The sequence below is a fragment of the Vicugna pacos genome, chromosome 8 (genome assembly GCF_048564905.1).
Source record: "Vicugna pacos chromosome 8, VicPac4, whole genome shotgun sequence".
In the NCBI taxonomy this organism is placed as follows: Eukaryota; Metazoa; Chordata; class Mammalia; order Artiodactyla; family Camelidae; genus Vicugna; species Vicugna pacos.
In genome coordinates, this window is record NC_132994.1 from 17,439,017 (window position 1) to 17,464,469 (window position 25,453).

A 25,453-nucleotide genomic window follows, 5' to 3' on the forward strand; every position below is an offset into this window, starting at 1 on the left:
TTGAGAAAAATTACTGGCAGTCTGTTTAAAAATGAAACTTTGTTGTTTGATGCTCTGCTTCTAATACTAGTTTAATCCTGCTTCATACTTTCATGTCAGTAGATGGGCCTAATGAACATTATGGTTAAAGGACAAAACCTCATTATCCCAACTCCAGACTCAGATGGGTCATATGTGCTTCTAGAATGTGGAATTTTCTCTTCTGGCATCTTGGACCATCCTGTTACAGGCTTCCTTTGAACACGAGAACATGAAATTAAGCTGTAATACTTTTTACTTTTATTTTTTTTAAACCAGACATTAGTGAAGAAATTTCACATATTGAGGTATGGGGAAAGTCATCCTGCTTATACGTAATTTAGCTCGAATTTTATGCTAACTAAAACAACCTGTTTGTGGCCTATCAAATATACACTGTACATCTGCTTTAGTCATAGAAGAGAAGGGTCCATTGGCCAGAAGTAAAAAGACTGACCATGTTAAAAATAAAGTTCTTTCCTTGGATATCATTGCTGGTACTCCTTCAATGATAAGACTTCCTTCCCAGATGCTGGTGCCACACTGACTGGCTGTGCACATGCTGATCTGTGTTTTTTGAAACCTTAAGGGAATGTATCCCTGACTTGTTTTATATTTGTTCTGACAAAATATAAAACTGTGCTGAAAACCATGTTTCTCCAGAGCAATTCCTCAGAGTTGTCTGAGAGGCTATGTCCAGGACTATAGTCTTCAGATTGGCTCAAATAAAACTCTTTCTATTCCTGTTATAGATAGTTTATTATTTCCAGCAACAAGACTTTTATAAGAAATGCCTTTCTCAACAATAAAACCCTTCAGTTTTCCCATAGTCTCAAAACTGGCTCCTGTCCCCTGCCCACCTCGTCTCCCACAGCACCTCCGTTTTTAAACAGGGCATAGGTTTCCAGTTAGCAAGTTAATACTCTTGCTTAAGAAATCTTGTGTTTCTTAACCTACTGAGGTGTAGTGAACCTGCCCTTTTCTGCCTAGGGTTTGGGTCTTTCTGTATGTTGCTTGCCTTTGTTCTTTTAAGTTATGCTCACCCCTCCTTTGAGGAAAGACTCTTAAGCTTGGATCCCGCCGCGCCTCCCTTCATTGGCCCCACCCACGCCCTGGCCACGCCCCCTCCGGGCCTTAGCGTTTGGTTTCCATGGTTACACCGCCGACGCTGTGAAGAATTGGGTGGCCACTGCTCTAGCTCTCCATTCCGGCCGAGGTCAGCCCACTCGACTACCTTGAGCCGGGACCAGGACGCTAGCACAGGGCAGCGGGCGGAGGCTGGGCGGCTGTAGCATCCTGTCCATCCCGGTTGAGACTGGACGCTCAGTAAGGACTCCTTCGGGGGCGCCGCCGCTGGGCAGAAACAGCGGTCACTTCCGGCCGAGGCGCCCAGGTCGGAGGGTGAGACCTCTAACGGCTACTGGGCCGGCTTCAGGGCCTTCCTGCCGCTGCTCGGGGCCGCTAGCGCCCGCAACGGCGGGAACTCGGGAGATTTAGAGCTTCCGAGAGCGGGGCTGGGGAGCGTACCAAGGGCTGCCGGTAGCGACCCGTGCTCCGTGCCCGATCGCGCGCGCGCACGGCTAGCATTGGGCGTACGCAGTTGTTACAAGCCTCTGAGTTAAGTGCTTACATTACGCCAAGCACTGTTTTAACCACTAAGCACACAGAACTCAATTATTCCACGCGACAACTGTGGGAAAAGGGTAGTAGTCGCATCTATATATTTCAGATGAGAAAACCGCCTCAAAGAGAGGTGAAGCAAATGCCCAAAGGCTCAGCTAGAAGATGGTGGGGTCACGAAGGAACCCAGGCAGTCTGGTTCTGCTGGACAAGATGCCAAGTGTTAACCTTAGCTGAACACTAGTAATGCGAAAAGTTAGCTTTATCTACCCGGGATTGCCTTTATTCTTCTCTGCATGCTGATTTTCCCTATGCTTAGTTACTAATAGGAATCAGAAAACCAGATAACCATTAAGACCTACCACCTTTTTCTGGTTTTTAGTAATTAATAACCAGGAATTCATTTTTTCCCCATGATGCATAGCTCTTAATATGTTTTACTTTTTTTGCTTTTATGTTTTTAATCAAGAGTCTAAAAGCCAACTTGAATGTGCAAGAAGAATATAGATGATTTGAGCAAGAATTGTTTTCCAGGAGTCTCTTATAATTATGAAAGGTCATTGAGTGACTGTGGTGGAATACGTATTTCCTCCTTCAAGCTGTACGCGGCCGCCTACACAGATGAGATGGGGTTTCTCATTAATTCTACCTCTCCCCGCCACCAATACTGTTTAACCTTCTTTAAATCTAAAAATACCATGATATAAATGTAGTTTTGGTGACCACCATCATTTAAATAAAGAGGGAATGTTTCAATCATTTGAAGTCCCAGTTGCTCTTTTTGTCATCAACAAAGTTCTTCATTTTTATAAATATAAAACAAACTAATGAAAAACAAGAGAGGACTAGATGCTAGAAAATACTAACACGTTAATAAATAATATGGCTCTTTACAAATATAATAGTGGAGAAATCTCAAGAGGAAAAAGTAATATATAAATACAGTTTTGAAAAAACAATCTCTTTTTATTTAGCCAGAATGCCTCCCACTCAGGCTGAAAGTGTTATAAAGAATATCATTCGAGAAATAGGACAAGAATGTGCAGCCCATGGAGAGATTGTTTCTGAAACTCTGGTTGCATTTATGGTAAGAATAATATTTTTTGTGAATTACTGCTTTGTTAAAAAATGTTTTTAAGTCGTGCTCATTTTCTTCTAAAAGCTCTGTGATGTTTTCCTAAATGTTATTCCATTGAAAACATGTTGAGATCATTGGACAAGGTAGCCAAAAAAAAATTTTTTTTAAGTCTGTACAGCATGTTAGTTCTAGATTTATAGAGATTGATTTAAAGGATCTTGATGAGTTTTAGAAACATCAATAATGTTTTCCTGTGTGGGAGGTTTTTAAGTATGTAGTTTTGTTCACTGTTGTAAAAATTACTCATTGCCTTGGTCTTTCCATTCTTGCTTTTGGTTTAATGATACACAAGAAAAGTACGATAAAAAATAATCAAATAGTTTCCCAATGTAAAATTTAGCCATTGCTGTCAACCTACTTCTCCACGTTTTCTAACACTATATACAGATTTAATGTTTATTGTTCCCTTTCTTCAGCCACTAATGAAGGTGCTGATGAGTTGGGTAATAAGAAAATCAGCTGAATAATCAACCCCTGAGTAATCAAGAGGCAGTTATTTTTAAAATGGGAAAATATTAAACTAATTTTGTAATACTCTGAAATAAATTTAATGGACTCTTTCCTACTCTTAGGTGAAAGCTGTTGTCCTGGACCCAAGTAATGGCTTTAACACAGATAGAACGCTCCTAAAAAGTGATGTGCAGAAACTTGTTAAGGTGATTATCCAACAGTTCTCAAACTTGGAATTATTTACTTGCAATTCTAAATATAGTGCTTGTGTTGGTCAGTACTGTCTTCAGCTCCATGAAACAAAACCTACCAAATAGTGGTGCAAACATATGAGAGATTTTTTTTCTCATTAAACAAAGTCTGGAGGTCCAGAGGCTGTTTTTGCTGGCTTCCTGAGTCCCCATCATGCATATGCTTTCACCCCATGTCACAGGAGAGCTCGTCCACCTCTAGGCAGATATAAGGTGAGAGGACAAAGGTCAAAATGTATGCAATTGGGTCTGTTACTTTGTTTTTGGAAAATAATAGGCTCTCCCAGAATCCCTCCCATCTATTTGCATTTATTGACTGGCATGATATTGCAGGTGAGCTCGGGACATTGGTCTTTGTTTGTTTGTTTCTTTCTTTCTTTCCTTTTTCAGCTGAACAGATCTTTGTCTCAATCCAAATTGGGGCTTTGCTATTAAGGAAAATATAACAGGTGCATTAACTGTCAATATGTTTCATATTCAGGTGATAAAGATTGTTTCCTTTTCTCAACTGAAACTCCTGTGGTTGAGCTAATCTTTGTAAAGTCTGTGCTTGGAGCAGTCCATCTGAACCTGCCCGGAGGGGGATCCAGGTGCACGAGTTCCATAAAGATACAGTGTCCAGGCCTCACTCCTGCTTTCTCTTCTCCCTCCTCCCAGGAAAGCAGGGATCAGTGCTCTGGGAGATGGGGGGAGGGTGAAGCTGTTGATGTGCCTGCCAGGTGCAGACTAAATAAACCCTAATGGGTGAGATGGGGAAGAGTGGGGTTGAGGGTGGAGAGGAGAGAAGAAATTCAGGTTGATCATCTAATCTAAAGGGGCAAAGCGGAAAAGAGGAATGAGCCATCTATAAATGGGGCAGGGTTGGGGGACGAGGAACAGGGGAAAACAGAACAGAGGAAGACAGCCAGAGAAATCTTGTGAGCAGGGGAGGGTAGCTGCAACAGCTTTTTATAAAATGCACATGACCTCTAGCATCAGCAAAAAAAAAAAAAAAAAAAAAAAAAAGGATGTGAAGGCTCAAACAGTAGTGAGGAACTCAGGAAGAGCTCAAGACAGGAGCATAAGCTTCAGGGAACATTTACTCCGACTCAGACAGCAGAGATTAACCGAAAGGGCAAGTTCCTTGCCTCCCACTAGCCTATTAGCCACCTGGGTGTGGTAATGTGGTTAACTCAGGGGAAATAACTTATTACTTAATAAATGTTGTTGGTTAGGTAAACCATAAAGCATGGTTAAGTAAACTATAAGCTATAAAGCATGAACTCCTCAAAGAGAAAACTAATAATAAAAGAAGTTATTGGTGGGGAAATATCTGAAACTTTGGCTTTGATGTTTCCCTTTTTTTTTGAAAATAACTTTGGAAAATACTTCTGATTGTTTCAGAAAATGTAACTAGAAGCATGGGAATTCTTTTTCAGCTTTGTGTGAGTCGGCTATTGGATAGTAAAAATCCATCCCTGGACACCATAAAGATGCAAGTCTACTTTGATATGAATTATACAAGTCGAGGTAACATACATCTACCTATTTTGATATCCTCTTTAAAAAGATTCATATTGTATTTCAGATAATAAGGGCTTCATTTGGTTGACCAAGAGCAATTTTACTTTTTCATCTCTCCTTTGAAATTTTTTCAAACTTTGAAGAATATAATAATGTTGGAAAGGCTAAATGAGAGAAACACCAGTGGTCTTTGTGAATGTTAAAAATAAATTCTTATTATTATGCCCATAATAATTAGGCTTCCAAGTCTATTGTGTGTTAACTGTTATACCATGAATACATAATAATTTAAATTAAAACAACCAGCCCATTGAAGATAAAAGTTTTTAATTTGCTGATTTTTTTTTGTTCCTGGTTTATTTTATTATCTAATAATGCTTACCTCAATTATGTAACTTACCCAGAAATGAAGTCAATGATGGGAAATGTAAGTTTAGAACATATTTCCTTATGTAAGTAGTTCATTACATACATCAAAGACAAACTGGATGCAAGAGAAAAAGGAAAATAAATTTCTCTACAGACTGGACTGCCTCTGCCCCAGTGTAAAGCAATCATTATTAACCATTTGGTGATTTTTGTTGTCTTCCCCCCCCCCCATATATTAAACTTTCATTATGTGATGTGTAAAATCGTACATCCTACTTTTTTGCTTAATAATAGTGAAATTTCAAAGCAATACGTAATAATGGAATTGATGACATAATTCAGATTTTTCTTACTTTGCAAAGTTTGTGGTAAAATTATAGATACAAACTGTGCATGGTTGATATGTTAATTATTGCCCTTATAATAGTAAAATAGGATGTCCTATTGACTTAGTTGCCAGAATTATGCTGGTGAACTGTGGCTCCTGTCACAGTTAAGCCTAAACCTCATTGTATCACAGGAAGAAGGGAAAGGGATACAGTTCTTCATGCAACATCTTGTTACAGTAATGCTATTCAAAGGAAATTTATCTAGAACTAAAATAGAAATACACATAATTAAAGAGGAATATTCATACTACATACATGGATACTTATATTCTATATGCTTACATACAGTGTACTGCATATACTTACCTATAGCATATATATATTATATATATTTATACTGTATGTGTTTGTAATATATATTATAAATTGTCTTGTGTACTTTCTGCTTTATTAGGAGGTTTTAGCCCTATTTGCTATTACTCTTTGGATTATCTGTTTAAAATCTTAATGTGTTTTGGCAAAGTATGCCATTTATATTGTTGTAATAAATTTTTCTTGCTAGATTTTTGTTCGGCGGTTACTTGCTGGCCACTGTTTTTTTAATTTTTATTTTATTTTTTTTATTATTATTATTATTATTTTGATTACTACATCTTAAGAAAATACTTGTTTTCCTGTAGTAGAATTGCCATACCAAGCTGTTCTTTTCCTCTGGTCCTACTTTCTCATGTTGGAAGAATTCCAAGTATCAATATATATAACATTGTCCTTTGCCAATTTTAGAGGAATTTCTGGAAGAACATCACCGAGTCGTAGAGTCTAGATTAAGTTCTGTTAGCAGAGAAATTACAGATAATCGAGCATGTGTTCGGGAAGAACTGGAAAGCCTCTACCGCAAGATTGTCAGCTACGTGTTACTGCGCTCTGGGCTTGGGTCCCCAACAGATATCAAGATTGTCAGAGAGGCAACAGGTGAAAAATACACATAATTTCCATTCCATCCATGAAAATACATGAACATTGTATCCTATAAAATATGTTAAACTAGGGGAGGGTGACAGCTCAGTGGTAGAGCTCAGGCTTAGCGTGCATGAGATCCTGGGTTCAATCCCCTGGACCTCCATTAAAAAATATATATATTAAATCACAAGTATTGAAGATTGAATTTTCTTCTTTTACATGAAAAAAAAATTAGCACAAATAAGAGATTTAAACTTACCCAGATTCCTGTTACAGGCTGTATCAACTCTAAAACTCAAGTAGGACCTCTGGAAAGTAAATATTGTTATTCTTAGAGCTGTGTGTGCCTTGGGATCTCTTACTCCTCACTAGAGAAACATTGGCACGATGATTAAGAGTACCAGGCTGACTATGTAATGGGACTGCTGGAAAAAGATATTTCATATTGATGAAAGGAGCTGAGTCTGTCACCTAAAATGGATGACGGGAAAGGAAATACTTGCCCGCTTTCATGCTTTACAATGAGAAACAGGCAAGATCTCCAGTCTTCCAATGACTTTCTTCCATAATTATTTTAAAGCATCAATTTTTCTACTCAGAGACCTAATTAGAAAGCTTGTTTTAATGCCCATTGCCAACAAATTACTGACAGATGCTTAATTATTGAAAATGGACATAAGGCATTGTTTTCAGTAGCTCACTTTTGATATATGCTAGATTTGCCATGTATTCTGCAATCAGGTATTAGAAACTTAGATAATCATCTAAGGAACCCTATAAAGACAAGCCAACACGTCCCTTAACTTCCAGCTGAAAGAGACTTGTTTTGTAAGTTCTGAACCTTTATTTTGTTGTCCTTTTTTTGGTTTGTTTTAGCTGCCCTACAGAGTGTGTTTCCTCAGGCTGAGCTGGGGACCTTTCTAACTCTTTCCAAGAAGGACAAAGAACGCCAGCTGAAAGAACTCACCATGATTGTTACTGGAATCCGTTTATTTAACCGAGACTGTGGAAAGGGAGGAGAAGGCATTGATGACTGTAGGTACATCATTAGGTTAATTCTATACATTTTGCAGGTTTAAAATGTAATGGCACAGAGGGAAATTGCATATAACACACCACTGGCATTCTTGATGTAAGGTTTGCAGCTTTAACTATACCTCCGGTACAGCTCCTGTTCATAATGTATGGTAATTTTTTATTTTATTGGGGCAAGACCTTAAGTTTTATGTACCATGAAGCTAGTATGGGAGCATGAATCAACAAAAGGGATGAGAGGACCTCCGGGAGGCCAGCCTCCCCAATTCCATGGGCCTTTGTGTTCTTTACTTCAAGTCAAATAACCAAAAGGGAATATCAATATTCAGTGATTTAAAATATAAAAATCACCTTGAAAAGAAAACCATCGCTGATATGGTTAATGGAATGAAATGGTCCAAGAGGAGACATCTGCAAGCCTGAAAATTCAGGAACATCTGCTATGCTTTTATATGCTTAATGCGTCCATTATCTCTAAGTTGGAAAGTACTCGTTAAAATATTTGACCAAGGACCTACCTATGGAATGTTTGGTCATAAACAACTTCCTTGTGAATTTGATATACACTTAGGCCCACTGAGAAGTGTCTTTTACCAGATCACTGATCTAGCACAATAGGGTAGTTTTTTTGCAATTTAAAAACTGTTCTAAAAAGCCAATTCCCATTCTTCTTAATGGTCCCTCTCTTGTTAGACTATTTTGCTGTTTTTCAGTATCTCAGTGAGTTTAAGTGGTACACTTTTATTTTCCTTTTTTACAGAGTGAAGAAAATATACAGAAGGAGAGATATAGTGGCTTTTCTAGAGGCATGTGGTTAATAGCACATAACACCAAAGCCTGTCTGTTCTTCTGACTTTTCTGTGTTTTAGTGGCAAAAGCTGATCTGTTTTAACTTTTGGTTATTATTCTGGTGGTGTCTTTTGTTTGGATAGGTTTTTTTTTTTCTTCTTCTTTGCTTCATGGTGTAGGACCCATGAAATTCATGCCTCAGTATGATTAATTTGGTTAAGGAAAAAAATGAACTCAATATTTGAATAGGACCACTTGCTAGGCTTTTTCTTCTGAATTCTTTTTAGGTTCCTTCAGGTATAATAATCTCTCTTATTATACCTTTAAAAACAGTGCCCGCTATTCTGCAGGAAGCAATCCCAGTCAGCACTCAGCATGTTGATTCCCAGCTCGAGGCTGTCCAGGACCAGGCATACCGCTACACAGCCATCCTCGAGAAAGCAGCAAAGAACCCACTCTTGAGTCGAGAACTTCAGCCGTATATGCTCAAAGAAGCGCTGTACAACGCACGGCAATATGAGATCTTCCTTCAGATCATTTTGGTGAGTTAATGTCACAAGAGGCTGGTCTTTTCCACAGACTGCAACCTCTTTATATGTTATTAGTATCTATTATTAAATATATTTGTATCTATCTGAAACAAAAGCTAGAACCAGGTCATTGATAAAGAAGGCAACCTTGATAACCACTCAGTTTATATTGCCTCTGTAGGATTAAGAACTAAAATAGAAATGGGGAAGTTGCATTTTGAAATTAATGAAAATATGTTGGTATTATGTGTTGGTTGTCTTTGGTCCTCAGGAGTCTGGCTGCTGCCTGCTGTGGTTAAGCAGTGGTGTGCGCATGCGTATCGGCCGTGCTGCGTTGTTTGTTTTCATTCAAAGCAAGCATCTAACATATTGTTTGGCAGGTTTTTGGCACTCAGATAACTTTTATGTCATTATTTGTTCTACTTGTACAAATTGGTAGAAGATATTTTTTTCCTGATGTTTTTAGATCTAATGAACTAGCCAAAGACAGTCCCCAAAGAGTTGAAAAATATGGTAAAGTGGTGATTTTAAGCTTTTTAAAGAGCAGCAGAACCCCTTATTTTAGGTGGAAACTTACTTGGAGTCCTAAAAATATAAAGTCAGTCTCTGGATGAAAGGCTTGGAGGACCTTTTCATCAAGGAGCATCCCTGTGCCACCCTAGGGATCCAGGGAACACAGTTTGTTAACTATGTCATGACAGCAAGCTATGTTTCCACCAGCTTTGTTTTGTTTTCTGGGTTTTTTTCTTTCCCCTAGCTTTACTGAAGTATAATTGACAAAGCTGTAGGATATTTAAAATGTACAGTGTGATGACTTGATCTACATATACATTGTGAAAGGATCCCCTCCACTGAGGTAATTAACACACCCATCTCCCTGGTCACTTTCCACAGCCTTTGCTGTTCAGTAACCATGAGACCTCAGCATCAGCGGGACTGTCCTTTGTGCAAGTGAACACTCATGTCTTCAGGGATAGAGCAGGTCGTGTTCTGGCACTCTCTTCATTTTCCCTTGTATCTTCATAACTTGATGCTACTTTGGATGCACTGGATCTGTCTTTTCTCCTTACCTCCACTACAGAGAATAGAAAAATGAACATTCAGAAGACGTGACTTCATTGCAACATTTAGGAGTGGTCCCCACAACTGACCTACTATCTAATTGCCGTCAGAAGAGACGATCCCAGATCAACTCTTTAACCAAATCGTTCTTTAGGGGAGATGCTCCCCTAACATTGACTTGTGGCTCTCAGTCTTATGTGACTATCAGATACTAAGAGGACTTCACAGTCAGGTTATATTGAAGCACATATAGGTCCACAGGAGCAGAACCTCACATTTACTTTTGCCATTTGTGTTCAGGAGGGATATTATAAGAAGGAACCTTGGGAAACTGTCACACATACTGTAAGGGTGTTGTAGAGGACTTTGTTCATTACATAGTATCTTCTTACAGCTTTGAATCGTGACTCATATTCATCCAACTGATTCACAGTTTTAAATTCTCATTGGTGTTCTTACTCACAGGATAGATAACATAGGACTTGATTTTTCTGATAATGCAAGTAAAATATTAGGTGGAATTTGTGCTTGTTAAAAAATGTCCATGGAAAACTGTGTGAGAAACATACAAATTAAAAAGTTGGGGAGAGGAAGAAGAATGCTGGGCGCACATGGTTTCCCCAAGCATTTTTTGGCTGCATATGAAAAGAATTTTTTTTAAGTGATAGCATTCCTAGAAGACTAACTTTATTCTTATTTTTTTCCTCCAACAATCTCATTAGAAATATCTTTGTGTTCAGATGCCATCAAGTTCATAGCAGCAGATACAAGTTTTTCAGAATGTGAATTTTATCACTGGTGACAAAAACTATTGTTTTCTCAAAGTGATGGACTCATTTCATTCACTTTCAAGAAAATATCTGCCAGGGGGAGGGAAATGCTCAGTTGTAGCATTCATGAGTTCCTGGCTTCAATCCCCAGTACTTCCATTAAAAAAAAATATATATCTGCCAATAGCTAAGACTCAAAAATCATAGTTTGTCAATTGTTCTTTTAGGTAAAAATGATGTTCTACTGGAGGGAAAAAAAGGCTAGTTCAGCTTGCAACTCCGTCATGTAAATGTTTCTCTCAAGAGAACTGTGTATTTTAATGTGCATTAGAAGTCTTCCTATTTGATCACAAATTCTATTTGATTATTAAAAAGCTGTGCACTTAAGGATCAAGATTTAATAAAATTAATATTTTTTACTGCATCATCATAGATAGCCTTAAGTAAAACCAGTGTTTTTATTGAGATATAATTGACAGATAACATTATATTGGTTTCAGATGTAGAACATACTGATTCTATATATGTGTATACTTTGCAAAATGATCACCACAACAAGCCTAGTGAACATTCATCACCACGCATATATATAGTTTTTTTTCTTGTGATGAGAACTTTTAAGATCTACTCTCTTATCAACTATCAATTGTACAATACAGTGTTATTAACTATAGTCCTAGTCACCATGCTGTACATTACATGCCCATGACTTATTTATAACTAGAAGTTTGTACCTTTTGACCCCCTTCACCATTTTGTCCCACCCCGACCCTTTTACTTGTAGCAACTGCCTATCTGTTCTCTGTATCTATGAGGTCAGGTTTTTTGTTTTTTTTAAAGATTCCACATATAAGTGAGATCATATGATGTTTGTCTTTCTCTGTCTGACTTATTTCACTTAGTGTAATTCCTTCAAGTTTCATTCATGTTGCTGCAAATGGCCGGATTTCCTTGTAAATATGCTGTAATGCACATGGGGGCAGTGGGGGAGAGGGGAGCCTGTATCTTTTTGAATTATTGTTTTTGTTTTGTTCAGATAAATATCCAGAAATGGAATTGTTGGGTCATATGGTAGTTATATTTTTAATTTTTTTGAGGAACCTCCCTACATTTTCCATAGTTGCTGCACCAAGTTATATCCCCACCTGCAGTGCACAAGTGTTCTCTTTTTTCCACACTGTTGCCAACACTTGTTATTTCTTGTCATTTCGATAATAGCCATTCTGTCAGATGTGAAGTTATATCTCATTGTGGTTTTGATTTGCATTTCCCTGATGTTGAGCACTTTTTCATATACCTGTTGGCTATCTGTATGTCTTCTTTGGAAAAAATGTCTATTCAGATCCTCTGCCCATTTTAAAATTCTATTGTTTGTTTTTGCTGTTGAGTTGTATGATTTCTTTATGTATTTTATATTTACTCTTTATCAGATATGTGATTTGCAGATATTTTCTCCCATTCCATTGGTTGCTTTTTCATTTTGTTGATAGTTTCCTTTGCTGTGCAGAAGCTTTTTAGTTTGAGACAGTCCGACTTGCTAATTTTTGCTTTTGTTGCCTTTGTTTCAGGTGTCAAATCCAAAAAACTGTCACCAAGACTGAGGTCAAGAACTTACTGCCTATGTTTTTTCCTAGCAGTTTATGGTTTTAGGTATTACGTTCAAGTTCTTAATCTATTTTGAACTGATTGTGCATGATAGAAAACAGTGTTGTAGTTTCATCCTTTGCATGTGACTGTCCAGTTTTTCCAGCACCATTTATTGAAGAGGCTGTCCTTTCCCCATTGTATAGTCCTGGCTCCTCTGTGGTAAACTAATTGACCATATATTGTGGTTTATTTTTAGGCTCTCTGTTCCATGGATCTATGTGTCTCTTTTTATGCCAATACCATGCTGTTTTCATTATTGTGATTTTTGTAGTGTAATTTGAAATCAGGATTCATGATGCTTTCAGCTTTGTTCTTCTTTTTCAAGACTGCTTTGGCTATTCGAAGTCTTTTGTGGTTCTATACAAATCTTAGGATTGTTTGTTCTATTTCTTTGAAAAATGCCTTTGGAATTTTGATAGGGATTGCGTTGAATCTGTAGGTTGCTCTGGGTAGACATTTTAACAATCTTAATTCTAATCCCTGAGCAGGAATTATCTTTCCCTTTATTTGTGAGGACTCGCTTTACAACTAAAAATTCCACATGGTGTGAACAAATTCTTTTTGGTAAAATGTAAACAGAGTGAGTGTTCTAGGACATTATCAGGAAAAATCAAGAGGTTCTGCATGCCTAGTCTGTGAATGGAGCCTGCAGACAGCTAGGGGGAGTAGGTGTGGAGTGATCTTTACGGGCAGGTTTTGGGAAGTGTCACGTTGTCACGTCTTAGGGTAAGAGCTGGGCCCTGGGCTCAGAAGATCTGGTGTAGGACCATGATTCTACCTCTCATTAGCTATTTATCCTTGGGCAATTTACTTACCTTTCTGTACTTTGGTTTTCTTATCTGTACTTATTTCTTTTTGTACTTACAAGTATTTAATATGGTGCTTAGCATATAGTAAGAATAAATGTTAGCAATTATTTCAGATTCAGCATTTAGCACCTGATTTTCAGATTACTGTTGTAGTATCAGAAATACATTGTTTTTCTTTCAATGCTGTGATTTTAAAGGTCTTCTGCATTCTTGAATGTAATTTTTAGAAATCTTGGTATTAAAATGGTTTTCAGTGGGGAGGGTACAGCTCAGTGGCAGAATGCATGCTTAGCATGAATTAGGTTCTGGGTTCAATCCCCAGGGCCTCCATTAAAATAAACAAACAAACAAACCTAATTACCCCCCCCCCCCCGCAAAAAAAAAGTTTTCAAAGGAGCACCTCATTAATTTTATCTTTGAGGAATGCGAAAATAACAGCTCTGTAAGCTGTCTGCTACTTGGGAATGTAGTTATACTGAATATCAAAGAGTACCTTTATACATCTGAGAAAAATTGTAGCCATTGTATTTCAAAAGATTCATCCATTCAACAAGTATTTCTGGAGCAGTGTCCATTTGCCAGGAGTGTTCTTGGTGTTGGGGACACCACAGAGAGCAGAACCCTCCTCTCACTGAGCTTGCCTTCAGAGATGAGGGGAGCAGATAGGGCTTAAACCACATATAATTTTTGTAGTAAAGTTATAAAAATGTTAATGCAAATCATGTTGTCTTCACAGTCAGATATAATTACTTGTGCTCGAGAAGTGGAAATGATGATAAAGCAGTTAGGAGCCCAACTGGAACAATTAAAAATGACTGTGAAATCAAAGACGGCTGTCCCAACATCACAAGTCTTTGTAAGTATTTGTCCTCAACTTTGACCTTGTTTAAGGGTGAATATACTTTTAAGTCCTATAAAATTAGATCAGAAGTAATTTTACTTATATTTAATTACTAAAAAGATAATATTAGCTTTATACAAGTTGATCCTGTTCTTTTTGGTTATTTTACAGTAATAATCATATAACCTGTATTTTTAGGTTGGATGAGAGGAGTCCCTTGGTAGATAATTGCTATAGATCAAAGTGAAGATGTATGATTATAACCATAATATTAGTATTGTCTGTGGCAACAAAAATAATCCATAGTGTATTGTTGAAAGCGTGTTCACAGTAGCTGGCTGGAAATTACCTTCAGCAAAGAGGTGACGTGACTTGTGACCTTTCTGAAAAGACAGATAATAATCGCTTTGTTTACCAGGCTCGCACTTATTCCGACTTTCTGAGTGTCTGCACCACCTTATGGGTAAATCCAGGAGCCCCAAAGAAGTACAAGATACATATGGAGCATTTTATAGAGCATTGTGAGCCTCTGATAATTTTCTGAAATCATTCCCAGCATTTGATTTTAAAAACCAAGTAACAAAAGGCTAAGTTGTTTCACTTGTAAGTAGGGACTGATTAATTTTGTATTTGCTCTGTAAGTCAGTGACCTTTAATATGACTGAAAAATATTTTATCTCACTGATGTGAAATCTTTAACTTGCAGGTCACAAGAAATGTCCAAGATATGTCCCTTAACTTTCTAGGTTCTTTTGAATCATGACTGAGCCACATAAATCTAATTATAATGAGTCATATTTAGCTTTTTTTTTTTTAAAGAAGATATTTTCCCTTAGAACTTTTGAGGTGAAGCATCCATAAAGGTTTCTTAGGTGATCACATGTGCTTGGCTCTTTTGAGTCAACTAACTTACTGACAGTCATACCAAAATACAATCCTTTGAAATAAAATACAAGTTTATTCTCTCATAATTTATGAGTCCGATTTCTACCGAGATTCTGTTATCTAACCCCATAAGACTTGCATTGACTTACAGGAGAATTAATTTCTTTATAAACAAAAATTTGTATTTAGTTTTAAGAGCAGTGTGATTTATAATTTTATTAAATACTGACATTTTGAACATTTTTGACTCTTCCTCAGCCCATCTTCATTGCCCTTTCCAATGTGTGGACCAGCTTTCAGGATGAGACTGTTTTGATTAGCATCCTCAGTAATTTGATGACTCACCTTGAGCCATTTCTGGGGGCTCATGAACTATTCTTTCCTGAGAAAGTAATGCAAGACCTTCTTGATGGAGTGACAGTGAAAACTGATATGTATAGAATGAAAGAACACATAGGTAGTAAATCATCCGTTATTTTCTCTTCTTAAAATTACCTCAAGAATAAAGTTACTCTTGTTTTAAAATTTTCATGTTATATCTTTCTGACAAAGTTTTAAACATCTTTCTTGATTATAAGGCTACTAATGTTTATTATAGAAAATGTGAAAATATATAAAGTGAGTATTTTGCTGTCCAGCAATGACCATCCCTAACATTATTGTTAGTGTTTTAGTTAACAATGATTTTCTGTGCTTCTGTGTTTCTGTTGTAGTCTTAGTGACTTTATTATTGATTTCTAGTAGAAAAGGATATTAATCCTTCCTATATTTGTCGCATATAAAGCACCATTTCTTTGGCATGCTATTTGCCATTTATCTACTCCAGATTCAGGTTGATATTTATAAATCAATAAGCGTTTTCCCTGTAAAACTGAGCTTATTTTAGGCCCTTTTAGAGATGCATTGATTCTTACAGAAAGGTTGTCTTTATCAATAAACTTCTTTTTACTTTTTTGGTCTGTTCAGTCTTAGCTAAAGACAACTTAAAATTCATGAGAAATGCCAAAATAGAGTCTGAGATTTGAATTGTTGCCTAAGAAAATTTTCCCAGCAAGTAAAATTAGATGATTTACTCTCTAAATTTCCTTTTCAAATTCTATTTTTGTAAAAGTGAAAAATAAAAATGTAGTGGTAGTTTTCATTCTTAAACTATTAGGATATATAAAATCTGAAAACTAAATCAGAGGGACTCAAAAGCATCCTTCCAGTTAAAGTTTTCCCTACTCATTTCGTTTTATTCAAACGGCATATCTATGCAAATACTAAATGAAATTGAAAAATTAAAGTCACTTCAACAGTGAATATTAAACTCAACCTTATTGGTAGGACATGTCATTTTCTACTAAAAATCAAAACTTTTTATTCACTAGAAAACTATTTATCAAGTTACCGCCCCAGTGACTTAGGAGACCCAATGTTCTTCTGAAAGAATTTAATTTACACTTGCCACATCTCATCATTGTTTGAGGCTTTCAGGCATATCAAGAAAAAAGAGGGAAGAAGGTCTGTTTTCTCCCAAGTGCACATTTACCTCTAGTTGTAGCTACAGGGTCATTTGTGGTGCCTGCTGTTTGGGTACAGAGCCAGGCCCAGAATGTAAGTATAGCTGCAAAAGCTAAGAACCCAGGGGCATACATGTATGTTTTTATTTGTGTGAGAAAAAAAATTAGCAGTATTAGCAACACTAGGAAGACTTTAAAAGTGAGACGAACAAAAATTACATACCTTGTTATCAAAATTAAGTTACTAAGCGACATCTCCTTGGCTCTTTCTGCTTAGAGCATTCTCATCTGTTTTGAGAAGTAACAGTCCTAGTATATAAGCATCATATTCAAAGTATTTTGCCACGTTTTTAAGTTATTGAGCTACACCATCTTGAATGAAGTTGACTTATCTCCGTTTTAGTCACGTAGCAACCATTCTCTCTTGCTCATTCCCTTGCGTGATTTACTCTTCCCATTGAATAAGGTTTTTCTTGTCCTTTTTCATTTCAGAAGATAGAGTGAATCTGGCGGATTTCAGAAAACTGGAGTGGCTTTTCCCAGAAACAACAGCCAATTTTGATAAATTGTTAATTCAGTATCGGGGATTTTGTCCTTACACATTTGCTACAACAGATGGTCTTCTCCTTCCAGGTACATCATTGGAAATAATACTGTTCCCCCTCCCCAGTTTTTTTTTTTCTTTTGAATGAAGTGCCATCATTGTCACTCCCTTATTCACTTTGTAAAACTTCATGGAATCTGTTGGTGAGTTAGGAAACGAGCTACAAAGATGACGCAAAGTCTTTATCTTTGAAATGCCTGCAGTATGACCTGGTAGACAGACATAAACAAGAAATTATAGTACAAGCAATAAGTGATGGAATGTGTATCTGATGAAATACGAATGCTACAAGACCATAACAGGGGGATAACTCATATGTCAATGAGGGATTCCAGAAATGTTATGTGGCATTACTAAAATATGTCATCTTCCAAAGTAATTACCTTTAAGAGCTACACTAGCTTGACTGATATGTTTATTAAAAAATATTCTTTGTCACTTTTTGGTTCCATTCCATTAACCTAGATCAGAATTTCTGGATAAGTCAGATCTCTCTATGGAAATGGCCAATATTTTACTAAGTAAAATTTCTCTATTTTATATATATATAAAACTAGAGTTTCTCCAAAACAAAGAGTAGATCAGAAACTGAGATGAAATCATTATCCAAAAGGTGCTGTGCGAACTGGGAATAGAATTATTGCAAAGAATTATTGGGATTGTTTGTACATAGGCTAGAGAACGTACACACTGACTCATTTTTTTAATGGTAGTGATTTTTTTCATTATGGGAGTAATAAAAGTTTCACCTTGGGGAACTGAGAGAATAATGTTCTGAGGTCCCATGAGAGCCATTGATACTGGGGAGAAATCAGTCAAGAGCCATGAAGTAAAAAGCACTAAGTAAAAGGCAATAGAATGTAGATGGTTTCTTTCTTCTCTTCTCTCTTCTCTTCCCCTTTCCTTTCTCTTCCTTCTTCCCTTCCCCCTCCCTACATCCCTCCCTCTCTTCTCTCTTCACAAATAAGCAGGGAAGGGGGTCATGAGAGACACAAACCCAGAGAAACATGAATGTAGGGTGATGACACAGGTAGCATGATAGGGTTGAAAAAGCTATGGGCAGGGATTAGGAGAGTCTGGTTTCTAGTCTCAGTTGAACCATCAGTAAACTGGGTAACCTTCAGCCATCCTCATGCCTGGTGTGGACCTCAGTTTCCACGTCAGGAAAAGGAGAAGGACCAACAAAGAGGTCTGCTTGGTCCCTTCCAGCTCCCACCAACTATGATTCTCAGAAAGGGGGAGAAAAGCAAAAGGGTTGGTAGGGCTTTGGGTTTTAGAGTCCTCTCTGAGTAAGCTGGTCTTAAGACTTCATTTCTGCCCTCTGCATTATTTCTACTTCATACATTATTTTCTGGGCAGCAGCCACTTGCCCTGCCTCGGAGGCGTTTTGTAGGACCCCCTCCTTGTTCAGGACTGCAGACCACGTGGCTCGACTCCCCAGGTGATGCTGGGCTTTCCAGTCTGCGTCCTCTTTAGAGGGTGTCCCTCACTTGACTGCCCACCACTCCTGCTCTTGTGCGCTGCTCCAGCCCCACTGGCTTTCTTGCTATTCTTGACTATTCCAAGCCCATTTTCACCCCAGAGCTTTTGCACTTGCTGTTCCTTCTGCCTGGACAGCTCAGTCCCCCATACCTGGATAGCTCTGTACCTGATCACGCAATTTAAAATATCAACCTCACCCTCCTTCCTTTTACTACATGCTTAACCTGCTTTATTTTCTGTTGTTGTTGTTTTCTGTAGCACTGATCACTCTCTGGCCTATGGTATATTTATTGATTTGTTTTCTTCTATATCCTCAATGCCAAGAACAGGGTCAAGAAATATTTGTTGAAAAGGATAAATAAGACAGTATTATTGTATCCTATATAAGTCATACAAACTTTGTGGATATTTAAAAATCTGTGTTTTATGTAGTATCTCTTCACAGTGGGAAATGCTTTCTAACATGCAAATTTACATTTAGGAATAGGTGTCCCATATTTGTAGTTCATATAGAATTGTTTTTAAAACAATGCTCTTAGTAGTCAGTTTAGTTTAAGGAGATTTGAAAAACCTGCCAGATGACTAACTGGCTTCTCATAAAAGATTTTTAAACAACTTATATCCAGATAGCGAAATATTTTTATATAAAATCATAATGTAAATTTTTTTAAAAATATAAAATTAATTTGAACTTTATATAAAATACAATTTATCAAAATATATAATTTAAAATTGCTAGTTGTAACAGTTTAGCTAAATTAAAACGTAAGTGGTATGTTAAAAATGGAATGTCTAGGAAATGGTTCTGTGGGTGTATTACAAACATAGAATCACTAAATATTTCATACTTAATTCAATTCCTTTCTTAATTTCCAGGAAATCCAGCAATTGGAATTTTGAAATATAAAGAAAAGTATTATACTTTCAATACTAGAGATGCTGCATATTCATTTGCAGAAAATCCTGAAAATTATATTGATATAATTAGGGAAAAAGCCAAAAAAAATGCAGAATTAATTCAGCTGCTGGAACTTCATCAACAGTTTGAAACCCTTATTCCATGTTCTCAGGTAAGCAGGATTGGTATTGTAAAAATTTATGACATTTAAAAGCATAGTTAATTAAAAAGTTACATTTTGTTGCAGAATGGTTCCCCATTTCAGGCAGAGACAGGGTCAGATGAGGGCCTTTACAGGTTATCTGAAAGGGGTTCACATCTGAAGCTGGAAACTAAGGAAATCCACAAAGAATAAATGGAAACAAGATAAGGAGTCAAGTTGATGAATTAGACTGGAAAAATCCCAAAGAGAAAGACGATGTTTAGATAAATAATTGAAACACTGAAGGAGTTCAGCACAGGTAACACAGGTGATAACTTATGCTCAGAGCTGTAAAGTAATTTAACAGATTTGAGTTGCAGTGGTCTGAAAGACCACAAAATGGATCTGAAGTTGTGTTTGTTTGTGCGTTGGCACCTATGTGTTAATTCATTCAGCAGACATTTACTGAGTGGCTTACTGTGTGCCAGGTACAGTTCTCGGCCCAGTGAACGGAGCAGGTGACGATTCCGGCTTCCGTGGGGGTCACATTCTCCTGCTGTAGGTCCTCGTTTTCTTCCTCTTCGTCTCTTATTTTCTGGCTTATTTTTTAGGTTCCCTTTTCTGTTCAATTAATCAATTAAACAATATTCCTGTACCTATGTCTTACTATAGCTTTACAATAAGTCTTAATATCTGACAGAGTATCTGTTATCTCTCCCTTTCTTCTCTAAGGAGTCTTGGCTATACTTGATGCTTTACAAGGTCCATAAAAAACCTTGAAAGAATTATGAATTTGCATGTCTATAGACAAGAATTATTTGGCCTTGATACCACTTATTTCTAATTTAGGGAGTTGTAAAATAGCACAAAGACAATAAAAGGCTAGAATCAGATGACCAGAAAGGTGTGCTGTATGTAGATATTTATCCATTAAAGAATAAGGTTCCTGGGGGAGGGTATAGCTCAAGTGGTAGAGCTGTTGCTTAGCATGCATGAGATCCTGGGTTCAATCCCCAGTACCTCCATTAAATAAATAAATAAACCTAATTACCCCCCCAAAAAAACCTTAAAACAATAATAAATGTAAAAAAAAAAGAACAAATTTCCCCTACGTATCTGATCCTGTTTTTCCCTCTCTGTGTATTTAACCCTTCACTGACCTTCAACACCAATGGAAGTGAGTCTTCTCCCTCCGTATCTCAATGCTGTAGTCCTTATTATTTTTCACTTGCCATTTACTTGTATAACAATGTTAATTATCTTTTGAGCATCTTTTAATCTACCTAACTCTATCATAAGATCATTTTGAAGGCAAAAATTGTATCTTCTGCTAAATGGTAGGCACTCAGTGATTATCTGCTTCTTGATTTGAGAAAAGAAATTAATTTCTTCTCCCTCCTCTTTACTATGGCCTGAGTTTCTTAAACCTTTGCCACCTCTTCCAGCAACTTCATTTCCAGAATAATCATAACTTGTTTAACCTGGACTTACTGAACACTTAATATTTTAATAGTGAGCTTCTGGGTGTCTTGGCAGAAAAAATTAACATATTCAACTAAAATGGATAACAATCTGCTATGTATGCATAGTTTGGGTTTAAGATGTATCCCAAAGATGTTCTGATAAACAAATGTGATTTATATCTAATATTTAATAGCTATACTTGACTTCTGTCCATTTGCAACAAGGTATTACTCATGCAACCAACTGTGAAAGTTGGAGAGGGGCATTTAACTTGGAAACGAGTGATGTTAGGTTGCTTCCTTTTAGAATACACCTCCTACCTTAAGTTCACAAAATCGGGCACAAATCCATAATGCCCAGGAAAATAATAACATTTGGGTCACTAATTGTGAGCTTTTTGTTTTTCTTCTGTTATTTACAAGGATGTTTCATATTTCAGAAATTCTTGTTTTCCCCCCAAGAAAGGGGAAAAAATTTTGTTTTCCTAATGTTTTGTTAGTTTTAATTAAATATTTTGTTATCTGTAAATAATGTTTATTTCTGATGAATATTAATGACAAAACTCCATTTTTTTAGATGAAAGATGTGAACAAACATTATACAAAACCAATTACAAAGTGTGAAAGTAGCACCCAGACAGATACACACTTACTGCCACCAACAATTGTGAGATCATATGAGTGGAATGAATGGGAATTAAGAAGACAAGCTATAAAACTGGTTTGTAACAATATTTTCTAAAATTAGTTCTAGGTTGGGGAGTTTTAGTATGTTGTCACTCACAGAGTTGGTAAGCTAAATTAGTGATATAAAATAGTGCATTGTACACAGGGTTTTTTTTTCTAAAATAAAAATAATTAGCATAATTTATAATTTTCCAGCTTTACATTATAAGATTGTATTCTAATTGTAAATATATGTGGAAATACAGAAGTGTGAAGCTTCTCTCAAATTATGTCAGTCAGTAACTAGAACAGTGATACTTGCTCTCTCTCTCTCTTTCTCTGTACCTCCCTATTGATCTATATAATAGTTTTAATGTATTGTGCTAACCTATGAGGTGCTAGTATTTAAAACCGACCGGCTTCCTCTAATCATTTAAAGTATACCCTTCTCTTTCTTGGACTTTTTTTGGAGTAGAATGTTACCCCTGTTATATCACAGATATTGTTCCCTCTTATTGTCAACATGTTCTCTCGGCTTTCTTGTCCTTCTCATTCTCAGTCACCTTAATCACAGTAGGTACCTACCCTTGAAGCCTGTCTTTGAAACTCACATCCATGACTCAGTGGAATTCCCCTCCTCACCCTTTGTATAGTGTCTTGTCATTTTAAACAACAAATATTTGTAACGCGAAGAAACAAACTCTTTTCATATCTGTAGTCTTCTTTTAATATATTTCTTCCATCTCTTTAACTGAAATCAAGTGTGGAGATAAAGGATGAATACTCACGTGAGAACAGAGGCTATTTATTCAGAGCTTGCTGTATTAAGGCAGTCACTTACCAACTCTTGCACTCGGCAGAGACTCAAGGCTGGGGAGAGGAGTGAGAAAGCTTTATAGTGACAAAGGTGAAGGCTTTGGGTAGTCTGATTTGAGGTTGTTGACGGGGAACCTGGAGGCAGGCTAACTAGCAGCAGGAAGCATCTTATATGATTGGTTTGGTGAGCATACTTGGCTTTCTCTGATTGGGTCCAGAGCTGGAAGGGGAGGCAGAAAAATAATAGGGCTATTCTGGGCTGATTGCTACAGCTACCAAAGCTGTGGTTTGACTTCCAAGACAGGTTGCTGCAGAGGTTGTGGATCAGAGTTCTACTGTCATGTAAGGTCCAGCCTTTGTCCGTTTGTGTGTTCAGTCTCACTTTTCACTAACTACATCATTTCCATTGCTCCCCTCTCTGGTGGCAACTGTTCAGTCCCGATTTCTTGGGATGGGGAAGGTTCAGCTTCCCGGTATACCTTCCAGATCATCGTTCCATTAGCTTTCCAGTTACTGTCATGTAGTTGATGAAGCTCCCATTCCCTGTATTCTTTCCTGTTGTGCATGAGACTCACTTGAGCTCTTCAGACGTATACTGGGTAACATTTATATCCTACCACCTGTTCTTCAGGAACTAAGAGTCTAGCAGGTGACACTGATATGTGAAAAATATTTCAGTTCCTCTTTACAAGTGCTATAATAGAAGTGAAATAAAAATTCTACTACATTGACTTAGGTGGCATTTTAAGTTGGTCTTGAGATACAGATAGGCAAAAGAGAAGTGGGGGGTGATGGTTGGACAGGATATGTGAGATGTAGGTGGTAGATTAGGTCTGGACTGGAAATGTTAGGAGAATAGGGTGTTCAGTGGGACTGACCTTCACACTGATGGGGTTCTCTCTTCTCATTCCTCAATTTCATTCTGAGTCTCACCTTAGACCTAATTATCTCCTAGAACTGCAGCATCTTGAATGCCAGCTCCCCATATATTGCCAACAGGACCTGTTGTTAAGACAAAGCAGAGGATGTGGTTTAAAGCCATCAGGAAAACCACTCCCTCAGCAGAGCTTTGCAGTGGCTCATGGGGAGAACAGCACGGTCAGGATTTATTGAGACTTTGAAGTTTGGTTGAAGGCAGGTCTTTCAGTGCCAGGGGTTGGTCAGGGGTTCGGTTGGGGGCTTGAACTGGGTTGGGTAAAGATCACGAAAAAGCAGTCCAGGATTGATGGGAATAGCAAGGTGAATCTTGAGGCAAGGGGTGCGAAGAGTTCTAGGGCTTATTCTGTGTGTTAATGCTCACTTCTGAAGAGTTGATGTACCTTTCAAGATGTTCTGTATTGAACAATCAAGTTATTTGCTTTGGCAGGAGTCTCCTGAATAGCAAAACTATGCTAATAGAGACACAGGAATAGTAAAGGCTTGTTCATGTAGAGAGTAAGCTGTGTGGCGGGGGGAAAAGTAGGTGGTTTTCAGTCACCTGCAGCATCTCAAACTCTGAATTTCTTCTAATTCCAGGTCTCTCTTAACTCACCTTCTCTAGTACCTTCTGAGTTTTTTCCTTGGACTTGATCACAACCTCAGGAAAACTCTTATCCTCCTTTTTATAAGCTCCTCCTTCCTTTCCAGCCTGAGTAAACTATTTAACCTCATGTTTACTAATAATCCGTAAAAGGAGTAAGCAAAATGTAGCATAATATAAAATATAACCTGGAAATATCATAGCTTTTTATATTAAAAGTCTTGGGTGAAGCCCATTTAAGTAAGACAATGGAAATCTTAAATTTTTGTCTTTAAAAAAAAAAAACCATTCCACCATTTTTGGTGGAAAAAATCCAAGTTGTCTACATCTCAAAGTATACTAATGAATGAATCAGAAGATTATACTAACAAAGAACTGAGTTCACTGTAAGTCTGAATCTGGGGTTAGGGTATAGCTAAGTGGTAAAGTGTATACTTAACATGCACAAATGAAATCCTGGCTTCAATTCCCAGTACTCCATTAAAATAAATAAATAAACCTAATTACCACCCCCTCCTCCAAGAAAAAAAGCCATTAAAAAGTCTGAATCTGTGTGTTCTCTCTTTGGGTCCATTTTCATGATTTAATCTATTTTCCGACTTCTCAGCAAAGAGTATTTATTTTCTATTATGTTCTACATTTTCTAATGTTTTAATGTTTTGCAGAAACATGCTATGTTATAGGACTAATTTCTTTGTGAATTGAGAGGGGGGGAAGAAAAAGAAAAGGCAGCTATTAACTGGTACCTGAGAGTATTTTACTTGTTCTTTAGAGAGATGTTAATTCCTGTGTATTCTCTTTCTACTTAGGCCAATTTGCGCCAGAAAGTTACTCACTCGGTACAAACTGATCTCAGTCACATGAGAAGAGAAAATTGTTCCCAGGTGTACCCTTCAAAGGATGCTAGCACGCAGTCAATGACAGAAGGCAGCAGCCGAGTGCCCAGGCCCCAGATCTACATAGCTGGTCTCCGTGGGGGCAAGACTAAGACCACCCACGGAGTCAAGGTGAACTTAACCAGAGCTGTGGATGAAACTTAGTTAGAGACCATGTTTTCAATGTATATACCACCAAATTATGAACAATGGCAAATACTTAAAGCAGTTTTGCATCCATGAAAATTTTGTGGGGTTGGCACAGTGGTTGGTTGTATATATTTTTTGGATTCTCATTTATAGTTACTGTCAAACTGCTACAAAAAATGAAAAATTGTTTTCTGTAATGCATTTTTCATTCTATTAAAATGGAAAAGTAAAACTCTGTCCATTCCTTTTTGACTTGTCAGAAAAAATTTGGCAACATTAAGACTGAAATTCTTAGGTACAATTTAGATATGAATATATTATAAGATTTTA

The 25,453-nt window shown here is 37.2% G+C and overlaps 1 protein-coding gene across 4 annotated transcripts; it reads left to right on the forward strand.

Annotated features, from left to right (window-relative positions):
• Nucleotides 1-1,164: 1,164 nt before the first annotated feature.
• LOC102540443 (cilia- and flagella-associated protein 206) lies at nt 1,165-25,355 on the forward strand. Of its 4 annotated transcripts, none has more exons than XM_072965581.1 (13): nt 1,165-1,234; nt 2,613-2,725; nt 3,349-3,432; nt 4,896-4,986; nt 6,462-6,650; nt 7,515-7,673; nt 8,796-9,004; nt 14,017-14,136; nt 15,265-15,463; nt 17,001-17,141; nt 19,471-19,664; nt 21,675-21,818; nt 24,908-25,355. In XM_072965581.1, exons 2-13 carry the CDS (start codon nt 2,618-2,620, stop codon nt 25,136-25,138), a joined length of 1,869 nt encoding a protein of 622 aa, XP_072821682.1. In that variant the 5' UTR covers nt 1,165-1,234; nt 2,613-2,617; the 3' UTR covers nt 25,139-25,355. The 4 variants fall into 4 exon arrangements, with proteins under 4 accessions (XP_072821682.1, XP_072821681.1, XP_072821683.1 ...); XM_072965580.1 differs by having other exon boundaries at nt 1,178-1,234; nt 2,617-2,725; XM_072965582.1 differs by having other exon boundaries at nt 1,190-1,344.
• Nucleotides 25,356-25,453: the final 98 nt, after the last annotated feature.

Bases quoted from the DNA above. Each gene is read 5' to 3' on its own strand.
- LOC102540443 (XM_072965581.1), top strand. From the start codon at position 2,618: ATGCCTCCCACTCAGGCTGAAAGTGTTATAAAGAATATCATTCGAGAA. The intron at 7,674-8,795 runs GTAGGTACATCA...CTTTAAAAACAG, and splicing joins AGGAGAAGGCATTGATGACT to TGCCCGCTATTCTGCAGGAA. The intron at 21,819-24,907 runs GTTTGTAACAAT...CTTTCTACTTAG, and splicing joins GAAGACAAGCTATAAAACTG to GCCAATTTGCGCCAGAAAGT.